The sequence below is a fragment of the Lonchura striata genome, chromosome 1 (assembly GCF_046129695.1).
Source record: "Lonchura striata isolate bLonStr1 chromosome 1, bLonStr1.mat, whole genome shotgun sequence".
Classification (NCBI taxonomy): domain Eukaryota; kingdom Metazoa; phylum Chordata; class Aves; order Passeriformes; family Estrildidae; genus Lonchura; species Lonchura striata.
In genome coordinates, this window is record NC_134603.1 from 104,892,178 (window position 1) to 104,904,368 (window position 12,191).

The 12,191-nt window shown below is 40.6% G+C and overlaps 1 protein-coding gene across 6 annotated transcripts in view; it reads left to right on the top strand.

Moving 5' to 3' along the window:
* The window catches only part of HECW1 (HECT, C2 and WW domain containing E3 ubiquitin protein ligase 1), a 254,314-nt gene that overhangs the window by 174,783 nt on the left and 67,340 nt on the right, over nt 1–12,191 (top strand). For 3 of the 6 annotated variants that reach the window (XM_021531969.3, XM_021531967.3, XM_021531968.3), the window contains 4 exons: nt 3,421–3,563; nt 5,562–5,662; nt 6,962–8,347; nt 11,717–11,818. In XM_021531969.3, coding sequence (XP_021387644.2) covers nt 3,421–3,563; nt 5,562–5,662; nt 6,962–8,347; nt 11,717–11,818 — 1,732 coding nt within the window. The remainder of the gene's footprint in view (nt 1–3,420; nt 3,564–5,561; nt 5,663–6,961; nt 8,348–11,716; nt 11,819–12,191) is intronic. The other 3 variants (XM_021531973.3, XM_021531974.3, XM_021531975.3) reach the window with 2 other exon arrangements.

A 12,191-nucleotide genomic window follows, 5' to 3' on the forward strand; every position in this document is an offset into this window, starting at 1 on the left:
AACTCCAGCCTTCACAAGGCTTCCTTTCTGCAGCTCACAAGTGCTACTTTTCCCCAGTATATCAGGGGATGTCAATCATTCCTTGTGTTCAGACTTTCTGATTTTAACTTCTTTTTACGGATATACCTGACAGACAGCCTTTACTTCTAACAGGCCTAATACATTTCTAGAGGAAAATAAAAAGGTTTTCCCTTCTGGAGGTCTATACTCTTTTCCAAAGCCTCTAACTCACAGGGTTTTTCAGTCTGGGATTCCTCCAGTCACAAGGGCAGCTAATTCACTAGCTCATCTTTTCAGTGGAGGACCTGCTTACCTTTCCTATAAAGGAGAGCTCTTGCATTCCTAGCTGGTAAGGATCAGATACCACATTGACAAGATGGGGTCAGAAACTATTTCTAGGGCCAGGCCCTCTGTGAGAAACAGGTTACTCCTAAAGGCATTTCATTCTGCTGAGGCAGTCCAGTATCTCCTCTGTGTAGTGTGCTGTCTCATGTATCATCTCCAGTTCTAAGAGTTATTTTGCAGCAAGTTGGTGTGATAAACAGGGCAATGCATTTGTAGTTACTTGCTTGGGCTGATCAGAAAATAGAGATTTAATTTCCTGTTTGTTACCTGTTCATTCACTGACTGCTGTAGATTATATATTAATTTGGGGCCTGCCCATTACTTGCAAGAGTTCTGTTCCCTACATTTTATATAATGCATTTTACTTGAATTTTCATTGTAGATCAAGTGAAAACTTCAGGTTCTAGGAATCAAATAAATTGTTATGAATTGTTTTTTACATGTGTCCTGTTATCTACTATTAACCAAATGAACACATAAGTAGTCACTAGACAAAGTTTTCTTCTTGGACTTGAAACTGTAGCTATTCTGGTAGATAAATTAGTACCTGTGTTGAAATTCATTACTTCCTTTAATATTTTTTTTTAATTTGAGCAAAAGAAAGGCTCAGTCAGAGTAACAAACCACTTCCTTGAAGCCATTGTCAAGTTTGGTAGACCTCTGAACAGCTGGAGAGACTAAAGGTTTGGAGCAAGTCATGACATCAGAATTAAAGAACTGCCAGAGATTATAATTTCACTTTGTTTTTTGACTGTGGGAAAAAAAGAAGCCCATTTATGTAAACTTCAGTATACTCTTCTACAGTTAGTCTCAGTGTAAAATTTAGTTTTTAGTGACTTTGTATTCCAGCAGGTTCCATGAAGTTCTTGACCAGTCTTGCAGAGTTTGCACTAGTGGTTGTGATTCAAAGGATTTAAGCTTTTGTGGGAAAGAATAATCAATGAACAAGCCCACAAAGTGAGCTGTGGCCCAGTGAAAGCATATGGGGTAAAGATTACTTGTTTAGATTATGAAAGAAAATACCCAGTAGTGAGTGCCAGATGAAAAAGATAAAATAATCTGGCTTCAGGTAATGACTGTCAAAAAAATCAGAAGTGTTTTAAAAATAGTATGCTTGGGCTTATTATGCTAAGGTTTTTGTACTCTTTTCCTCTGCAGCTATGAGTATTATATTTTTATTAATGTGAAAGCTGAACTTCTGACTTAATTCTATAACACTAAGAGTTATAAGAATAAGAAAAGTTCCAAATAACAGAAGACTTACATTAAAAATTTTAATAGTAATATAAAAAAATATCAGTAGACTTGTTCTTCAAATGCAGGTCTTTTGGTTATCAATGGTGAAGTTTCTGGGCATGTGTTAGAAGCTTCATCAAACTTCCCACCTCCTGAAGACAGTTGATTTTTATCTCTGTTGTGATTTTGCAGCCTCCTTTTTTACCCCTCCTTGGGATAAATAATTAATCACAACATCCCTGAGTGTTAGCCCAAGGGTACTGCAGAATTTATAATCAGTGTCTTTTTGTTTGGTTGTTGTTTGTTTGTTTGTTTGGGGGGCTTGGGGTATGATAGGGTTGTTTTGTTTTCTTTTGTTTGGGATTTTGGGTTTGGGTTTTTTTTTTAAACTTAGATGTGAAGCTTATGCTTTCATTTTCACAAACTGGCCACTGTGTGATAATTAATAAATATGAGTCAAGGAGAGGATTTAATTTATTCCATCAGTAATATATTAGTACTTTACGTTAGTTATGTTGGATAAGACCATGAAACACAGAGTCCTTTCTCTTCTAGACAGACAGGATAGTAGAGGCCAAGTTAATTCCCCTCTTCTGCTTTCAAGTGTCGTGAACTGGTAGATACTCAAGTTTTTTAGCAGGTGAAATAGTAATAGTAAGACAATTTATTTTTTAGGGCAACTTTCCATTATACATGGGGAATTCAGGTTCTCCTGTTTGGTGCATTTATTTTAATTGGTAGCTGTTGCAAAGATGTAAAAGAAAACAAGAAGAAAATAACACTTTAGCTCTTGTTTGAATTGTACTTCTCTGATTATTTGCATTTTTGCAGGCTGTGATTAACAGAATATTCCACCCATGTTGATTTCACTTGAAGCTGTTTAAACTACGCATCTCTGAATTAAGCCATGTTTCAATAGAGCAAGTGATTTTAGGGCTTTTACTCCAGGCCTTGATAACCCAGAGAATGATTCTGTTGTGAAGATTGGGTTTGGCAAGGGGAAAGCTAGAAAAATCCTTTAATCTATCTCAATATTCACTTACCACAGAAGCTGTCTTCCACATCAATACTGACCTCTCAGGTGAACAGTGGTTTGACAGTTTTCCTACTACTGTGCACCACAGCACAAATATGCTTTTTTGATTGATGTAGTAGTGGATGTTTGGAAAAATTATTGTGACTTGTGTCACCAGCTTCACTCCTGTACTGAATTTAGCCAGTCTAGGAGAAAGCAAAGCCAAGTTACCTAATATATTTCCTCCTCACTACTATTTTTAAATTGAGCTTTGGGACATCTCCAGGTACCCTAATGCACCAATGCTTGTTCCTGCAACCTAAAATATCCCTCTCCTTGTTCCTACAAGATTTGCATGCACACAGTCTCTAAAAGCTTACTGAAACATTACTGACAAATAGATGTTCTTGTGACCAGACCAGCTGAGACAGCAATCAACATATTTCAATGCACTTGGTGACAGGAGCAGTTTTAGATGGTGCTGTTCCTGTTTTTCCCAGTATTGTTTGTGATAGTAACCTGTACTGTGGCTTGCCTTCTGGTTGAGCTCTTTGTGAGACTGTGGCATGAACCAGGTTAGGAGACTGGTCCAGATAAATAGAGTTTTCAGAGTTCTTCCTTTTTAAGCTGGGGCACAGAAGAATAGAAAAGGGGGTATTTCAAAATAATCTATCTGAAAAGTGTGTCTGAATAGAGTGATCATGTATCCTTCACCTCACTAGATCCTCGTATCTCTGTGCTGAGGTGTGCCTCTCAGCTGTAGTACTCTGTGTTGCTGTGACCCTGCCACCAGCTTATTGTTCTGTGCCCTTCTTTTATTTCAGCAATTCAGCTTTGTCTCCTTGCCCACGGATGTCCTGGAAATAGAAGTTAAAGACAAATTTGCCAAGAGCCGACCGATCATCAAACGTTTTCTGGGAAAACTCTCTATGCCGGTTCAGCGCCTTTTGGAAAGACATGCCATAGGGTAAATTTTGCTGCTTACATTGTCTAACAAGTGTGTTGCTATTCTGAAGTCCCTGGTGATATTATTGTGATATAATGATGTTAAGGGGAAGTTATTAAACTGACAGTTGTCTGATAAATGGTATTGGTTTTAATTAGAATTTATTGGACTATAGGCCAGACAGAATTCCCTCTATAACTGTATGCATGGCATTTTGAAAAGTGAGAGCTGGCATTTAGGAAAGAAGACGGTTTTTGTGTATCATGGCTGAGAATTTGGAGAGTGCAATATTTTCAATTTGAATCTTCTTTTAATGTTATCAGCAGGCTGTTTACATGTTTCAGGGAATTATCTATGGGTTAAAAACATGTCAGATGTGTTCCTTCTTTTTTAATTTCTGGAAAGGGGAAATATTATAAAAATATATGTGTGGCATGTTGTAACTAATGCTTTTTGACCCTACCCTGCTGCCAAGGGACAACCTTGAGCTCACAAGTGCTGCCCTGCTTCCCCATTGCATGAAAGTCCTGGGAAAGTGTGTGCTGCCAAAATAATACAAACCAATTTAAGGAAGATGGATAGTAATCATAAAAAGCCAAAAAGTTGGCTCCAAGCCTGTAATGTTCAGACCTTGAAGAGCAAGGGAGAAAAAGAATCATCTTCTGAGGAAAGCATATGCAATGCAGTTTCCAAGAAGGCATTTCTGATAATTGGATCTCAATTCAGCAGACCAGCAGGAAGATGAGCTTGTTCGAAGTGGTTTTGAACAGCTGGTTCAGAAACTGGCTGTGATATTGACAGCTGAATCTACCAGAAGGGACTGAGCTACCTCCCTGTTTCTCAAGTAGAGAAGATAGAGTAGCTTTTTAGAAACCAGATGGATAAGAACAGCTTGGGGAAGGTAGAACCCTGTAACTGGTATCACTGGCTTTCCTCTGTATGAGATTTCTCATCATCTTGTGATTATAACTTCCTATTTTACTTCCTTGTTGTAAACACTGTCTATCTAAGGATATACTTTGCCAAGAGCCGTGCTTCCAACATGCACTAGATCAGACTCAGTTTTAATACCATAGTGGCATTTAAATTTCAGGCAAGCTCAGTGAGAAGTATGCACACAAGTTCAAAGAGGTCGTACGCAAGTCTTGAGGTTGTCTCATTTATATGAGTTTCTGATGCATGTGAAACTATGCTAGCAAGTATATTTGGCCCAACTGGAAGTGAACTATGTTTCTTTCAAAAGATGCATAAGTATTACTATTTAGTGAACCCATTGCACTCAAGAAATGCTTTGCAAAGATTGATTCAGCCTCATTGTGGGCAGCTGGGAAGTTAATCTCTTCTATAGTTTCATTCTGTTCTGAGGGGTGGATGGAGTATGGCAAAGGGAGGGACCTGCACAAGAACAGAATGGAGTCATTGATCAACCTTGTCAGGAAGGTGTTCTCCTGATATTTCAGCTTCATAGAGGTAAGAGGGGTGGAAAGAGATGAAGAGCAGTCACTCAGCCAGTTTAGAGAAAGAAGATGGTATGCGGGGACTGGCCTGCACAGGGTTTTGTAAACAAGAACAGGAAAGCTGAATTTTATGGACATGATGATGAAGGGATGAAAATACAGAAATGCGAGGTTCTGTAAAAAGGTAGATGGTCAGATCTGCAGGGAAGCAAAGTCTTGTTACAATAGCTGAAGTGGGAGTTGTTTGCTTCCCATGTCACTATTTTCATACCCATACTGCAGAAGTTTCATTCCCACCATTCTCTCTATATTTATACATATGTGCTTATGTGTCCCAGCAGCCTGTCTTACTCACTTACTCAGCTGTTCCATTGTAATTGAAGACATTGTCCTCTCCTCTGCCATTTGTTCTCTTGTATGCAAGTCAACATGCCCTCATGGCTGGGATGAATAGCCTTTATGTATTTTATTATGTATTTTTGTAGGACACAGCAGATTTATCTATGCACAGCAGATAAAGGGTAGATTATAGTCTCTTGTGACAATATTTGTTTTCTTTCAGAGACAGGGTTGTAAGCTACACTCTGGGTCGCAGACTTCCTACAGATCATGTCAGTGGCCAGCTGCAGTTCCGATTTGAGATAACTTCTTCCATCCATCCAGGTAATTCTTAGTCGTAACCCATCATTCATCTAGATGTCTAGATTTTTTTTTTTTCCTTTCTTTTAGTTTGCATTCTTTCTCTTTAGAAATCGGCATGAATTCCTGGCTGCTCTGGGACTTTAAGGACAGGCACGAGCAAAAGGAAGTGCATAAAGTCCCGCATCACAGGATGAATCATGAGTCACAACTTCTTGCCTCTTTCCCCTTAGGACAGAGCTACTGGTGTCTCATATTCCCCTGTTATTGGCTGTTCCAAATACTCCACCACATCACTGGGAGAGAAGATTGTGGAAAACTGAAGTCTCATCTGCTTCTCTATCACCTGCCCTAGTGAAAATATTATATAGGCTGCTATTTGTAGTCATCTGCATTTGAGCACTTCATCTCATAAGTAAAAATGGAGAATGTAATCGCAAAGACGATTAGAAAATTTCTCAGTTTAATTATTTTTAATGAAAAATGTAAAATGTAAAACAAAAACTAATTTTATATTCCACTTCTTGCCTCCCTTTTGGTTTGGTTTTGGTTCATGTTCTCTTGTAGTAATTCAGAAGTGACTGTCATGATGGTCTATGATTACCACCATGAACCTTGGTTTTCATGTCACAGTCTCAACAGTATTTCTCAGGAAGTCTTTGCTTCTCAGGCTCTCTGCCCTCTCTGCTTCAGTTTGTCAAGCCAACAGCAGCCGCACTAGTGGCTGGAAAACCATTGCTTTTCACTTGCTGGAAAACCCTGATTTCTGTTGTTTGACTATTTGGATGGCATGAAAGAGCACAGGTTGTTTGACAGCTGAGAGGAGGTGGTGCAGATGAGGACCATGTCAGGGGATATTTTGGGGGAAGTTTTTGCATTTCAGGGGTAGTAAACACAGTTTTTTGCATTCTCTGTTGTGGAGTCTTGCCAGCTTCAGTGTGACAAAATACTGTCTTTAAAATGGCAGAGAAAACTTCCCTGATTCCCATAATATTCCCATAGTATTCCTCTGATGCCATTTTGGCTCAAGGAGAAGTTTCAAGAAGGAGTTACCTTCAGGTAATGCTGCAACAAGGCAGGGTACTGCATACAGATTACCACCATGAGTAAACCCATGATTAAATCCACTGTACAAAGATTGCCTAGCAAAAAAACCTCAGCACTTCCTGATAGTTATTCAGTTGCCCACTCATTTCACACTGTAATTTATGCTTTTAATTTTCTCAGATTGCTGTGGATGCTTGTGCCCCCACAGCCAACCCTCTGGTTCCGTCAACACTTCTTGTTAAAAGAGTAAGTAATTCCTTTTTCTGTCTCATACAGATGATGAAGAGGTCTCCATTAGTGCAGATCCTGAGCCAGCTGACCTCCCGGAAAGCCCTGTGAACAACCCCACAGAGGAAAGCCTCGGTGAGCCTCCATGCATCAACACAGTGACCTCAGAAAGTGCAGCTCCAGAACAGCTAAATGGATACAGTGTGAACAGTGTCGATAGCCCAGGGGCTGTCAAACCACCTGGGGAAGTCAACCAGAACAGCTTAAATGAAGAGCTAGCAGGAGATGGGGAGGTTGATGCGGTGCCAGTTCCTGAGCCCTTGGAATCCATCCCAGGAGAAGTGCTGCTTTCGAGTGCTACGGACCTCATGGAGCAGTCGGATCTGACGGCTTGCATGTCTCCTCCCGAGCCCGAAGTTAGGGAAAATAACAAAGTCAATTCTGGTATTCAGGGAGATGGTGGAGTCTTGACCAGCATAGAAACAGTAGATATTGATGAGGTGAGTGCAGATGTGCATGCCATCAAAGACCTAGAGAAGAGTCAGGAAGAAGAAGAAGAAGGGGCTTCAGCCCAGGAGGAGGAAGACAGCAAGCTACAACTGAGGACCACAGCAAAGAGGAAAAACAGGCCATGCTCCCTGCCTGTGTCTGAACTTGAGACAGTCATAGCTTCAGCTTGTGGTGAGCCAGAGACCCCTCGGACACACTACATACGGATACACAACCTGCTCCACAGCCTGCCCTCGGCACAGATGAGCAGCGATGGGGAAGAAGAGCAAGTTGGTGGTAATGGCAGGGAGAACGATGAGGAGTCTACTGTCAAGGAGGTGATGGATAAGGAGGTGGTCAGTGAGAGTGAGACCATGGCAGCAGAGCCTCCAATAGAAAATGAGGCTGAAGAGAACTTCAGCCAGAGCACGGTGCCTCCTGGGAACTTGGATGAGCAACTCTCTGACTTGAATGATGGGCTGTTGGATGGGGAACACCGCAGGACAGGAAGTGAGAGCGAGTCGAGCTCCAGGCCCAGTGGTGACAACGAGTGTGAGGCGTGCGACACCTCCTGCTACAGCCCCTCCTGCTACAGCCCCTCCTGCTACAGCACCTCCTGCTACAGCACCTCCTGCTACAGCACTTCGTGCTACAGCACCTCCTGCTATGACAGTAACAATCGCTTCTCCAGCCATACACGCTTCTCCTCCGTCGACAGCGCAAAGATTTCTGAGAGCACGGTCTTTTCCTCACAGGATGATGATGAGGAGGAGAACAGTGCTTTTGAGTCAGTGCCAGATTCAGTGCAGAGCCCTGAGCTGGACAGGGAGCAAGTGGATGGCTCCTCCCAGTGGCCAGATGAACTAGTAGCTCATGGTGGGAATCCACAGAGAGCCACAGAGGGTCTAGACACCCCAGTAGCAGGTCCAAGCAGCAGAAGAGAAGGTTAGATCCTGAGAACTGATGCGCTGGGCAACCCTGATTATCTAGATGTCCCAGAAGGCATCAGATAATTGAGGTTTCAGATAGCTCATGGTTCATTTCTTACAAACTCAGGGGCTGTGAGCTGGGCCAGATATAAGGGAGGGTTGGATAATTGAGCCTGTCCTTAAAAATCCCAGCAAAATCAACTAAATGAGGTAGGGATCTGTATATATGAATTACTGTAGATATATATGCATCATTATAAAATCAGGATCAGCTACTTTAGTTATGTGGCAGATCAGCATTATCACATCCACCAACTCATTCCTTTTTTCCTGGGATTTTTCCATATCACATGTCTGATGTGCTGCCATGTCTCTGATAGTCAGTGAGAGGATCAGCTTGTGCTTGTCAAAGGGCAGATATGCTGATTTGTACCACATAAAGGTCTGGGCCAGTTTCTGTAAATGTTTGTTAGCCGTACATAATCATAAGGTCTTACAAATACAGTTTTCAAGCTCCATATGTTCCAATTCTCCAAGTGTCAAACAAATGTACCTCAGATATCACAGATCATAGGGCAATTCAACAGAGATTTCTATTTTTTCTTAGATACTGGAAATTTAACAATATTTAATAAAATTCTTGTATCACTGTCCTTCCCTAGAGATAGAATGTACTTTAATTTGTTTTCTTTGTAGTTTAGGTGCTATTTTTTCCAATTCCTTTACAGTTACATTAAGTTCCCCCCTTTGGTAACTCCTTTCATGCTCTCTGCAGTTACATGAAGAAGAAGAGTTGATCACTCTTCTCTTCTTCAGCTAGTGTATCATTTTTCTCCTGCTGAAGGAGTAAAGGACTCAGCTGCAGCTCAGGAGTATGCAGCAAGGTCAAGAGGTAGTTTTTGCACTCCCTAATTCTGAGTCATCTCTCTCCCTCTATAAGTGACACCAAATTAAAATGGTAGCAAAAAGATAACCTATTTGGGTATCACTGAGGAACTCCAATTAAAGCATTCATCTGTGTTTTCTTTCTCCATTCCCAATTTATTTATTCACAACTTCCTTTGCCACAGACCCTACCCCTGCTGAAAAAATTTACACCAGCCTATGTAAATACTTTGTAGACAGCTGGGACTAGGGAATTATTGAGTCTGTAGAGCAGAATCTAGTACAAATAATTAAATTTTCAGAAGTACACAAGCATAGAAACCCAGCTTCCTTCCTTGCAGGTGAGAGCCTTTGCTTGTGAACAGCATTTACATGCAAGTATAGCTAAGGGAGCACGAGCTTGTGTATGTGTGAGATCATATTTACAGGAATGGTGGTTGTTTTGAGCTGTGAGCTTTTGATAGGGGATGTGGTGGGAGATGGTCTGCATATGGATTCAGTACAGCACCAAGACTTGAGCCTCCATAAAGAGCCCTGCAGCGTCCGTGGTGGCTTTGCCTTGTTTAACTGAGCATGTGTCTGAAGGGCAGCCCAGCTGTTAGCACTCTTTTGGTGTCACCTGGGGTGCTTCAGTCAATGTGTAGGTTGCTTCATGACTTGGCAGCTGTTACAAATACAGTAGATGTGGTCACCATCACCCACTCCAGGTGACTGACACTACCATGCTTCCGCTGGCTTGGTGTAACTATCTTGACTAGGGAAGAGTCAATTGTGGTGAGGTAAGTAAAGAAACCTAGATGGATGATCTGGTAGTCAATGCTACATGTGGAGTAACAGCACAATTTTTAAGACTGTGAGAGATGGACTTTTAGCACTGAGTCATAAACTTATGTAACTCTGCTGTCTGTTCAAAACATGCAGCAGATACATCTGTGAGATACGCCTATACACAAGTGGTTTAATGAAGGCATTTAAGAGGCCATACGGTATCATCAGAGCACCTAGAAGGGGGAGTATTTTTGTCTAAGTGATTTTTCTCATTTCTGAGTCGTGTGAGGTTTTTACAGTTTTATTTAAAATTGGCTTCTGCATTCTAGCTGTTGTATTTTAAGAAAAAAAGCATATTTATTTTTTTTCTGTAAATTTGTTTTTACATTTCATTGGCATTTGTTTAGGGATCTTTACAAAATATTAATTCTTAGGCTGTTAAGATTCTAACATTAAAGAGAGTTAAACCAGCTTGTACACAGTGAATTTGGCTTAGCACTCCCAGAATCACCAGAACCATTCAGCTTAATATATCTTTTTCCATAAGCTGCATCTTTCTGATGCAAGTAAATATTATGTTTATGCAATTTGGAGTATATATGTATTAACAAGCCAAGCTGGAAGTTATAGCCAAAAACTGTTACCACACAATATGCAAATATGTCCATAAGTAAGATAAATAGTCCTGGTTTCTAAGATTTTAGAGACAAGGCAAGAAAGAATCTTTATTCTGGAACCTGTGAAGTTTTAGCATGTTAAGTCTAAGAAATTGAATGCTTTTTCATCCCTACTAGAACTTCTTAGTTTCGTAAAGGATTCTATAAGCATTGACTTGATCTTATGTTACTTGTTCCTCTCAACAGACCATGAGTTTGGACATGTACTTAGGTTTCATTTATTTCATATTTAAATATGGCAGAGCAATTGGAATGAAACAATATTTAAGGTCCGTTCCAATTCAAGCCATTCTGTGATTCTATATATGGACATGTATACAATGCTGATATTTTAAAACTTACTCTGCACTGTATCCTGTGTGCCTCTTTTTCTTCTCCTTCTTCTGCTTCTTCTTCTTTTCCTCTTCTCTGTCTCAGGTCTTCCTTCCTTATCTCAGATCCTGACTATATCTCACTATCTTTTGTCCTCTTCTACCACCTGTCTCCTACCTGTTTCTGGTCCTTCTCTCATTCTCTCTCCTTCAACCCAAGATGGACTCTTTGACAGAAGGGGATGATCTTCTCCTGTGCAGGGACTGCAAAATCCTGCCATTATAGTCTGCATATGCAGCCATTGATCTTTTTGAAAAGGAGAGAAAGATCCAAGGCAGCTTTTAGCCTTTTATTCCACTGATGGAATGAGTTTAAAGTTGGAACCAGGATTTTGCATGTTCCTGCCAGTTGCTGCAGGAGCTTGAGCTTAATTGTACACGAACAGTATTTCTCAGAGATCAAGCCTGATTCTTCTGTCGCTTACACTTGTGTGTCTGTGAGTCCAGAATCTGGCCCATAATAGTTCAGCATTGACTCAAGAGACTCGACTGCATTATTTTAATACTTCTTGGCCATATGAGTTGCTATTAAAATAGTGTCTTGAAAATAGGAATACCCAGAGATGCTAGTACATCAGGTTAACCTATTTTTAAAATAATCACTTGTTTTACAGTAACACATTTTTTGAATCACATTGTAAGAACAGTGAATGACTGTCAATGTCTTGAATATCTTGTCCATAGGTGATTGTCCTTTACTCCATAATTCTCAGCCAGTCAGCCAGCTTCCTTCTCTGAGGCCTGACCATCATCACTACCCAACTATCGATGAGCCTCTTCCACCAAGTAAGCTTTAGTTTTTTTGTTGTATTGCATTTTTTCAGCTTTTCCTGTTAAACAGTGTAGAGGTCAGTATGTTTTTCGGAAGAACCCTGTCTGTTCTGTATATACATTCTCCAAAATGCAAGCAATATGCCCTTTTGTTTCCCTTATTTGATCCTGACTTCAAGTGTTATCATGTTGTTTTGGACAAGCTCCATAACCTCCCTCTCTGCCTTGGGCCATCTTCTTCCCTGAAATGAAAATATTATTCCCTTTTTCCAGTCAGTGTGTTCAGACTTGAATGATTGGGATCTGTCAGTTGTTCTGGAAGCCTGGCTATAAGGCTTTCTGGATGGTGTATCAACAAAGTACTCTGATTTTTCTGTAACGTTTGTCT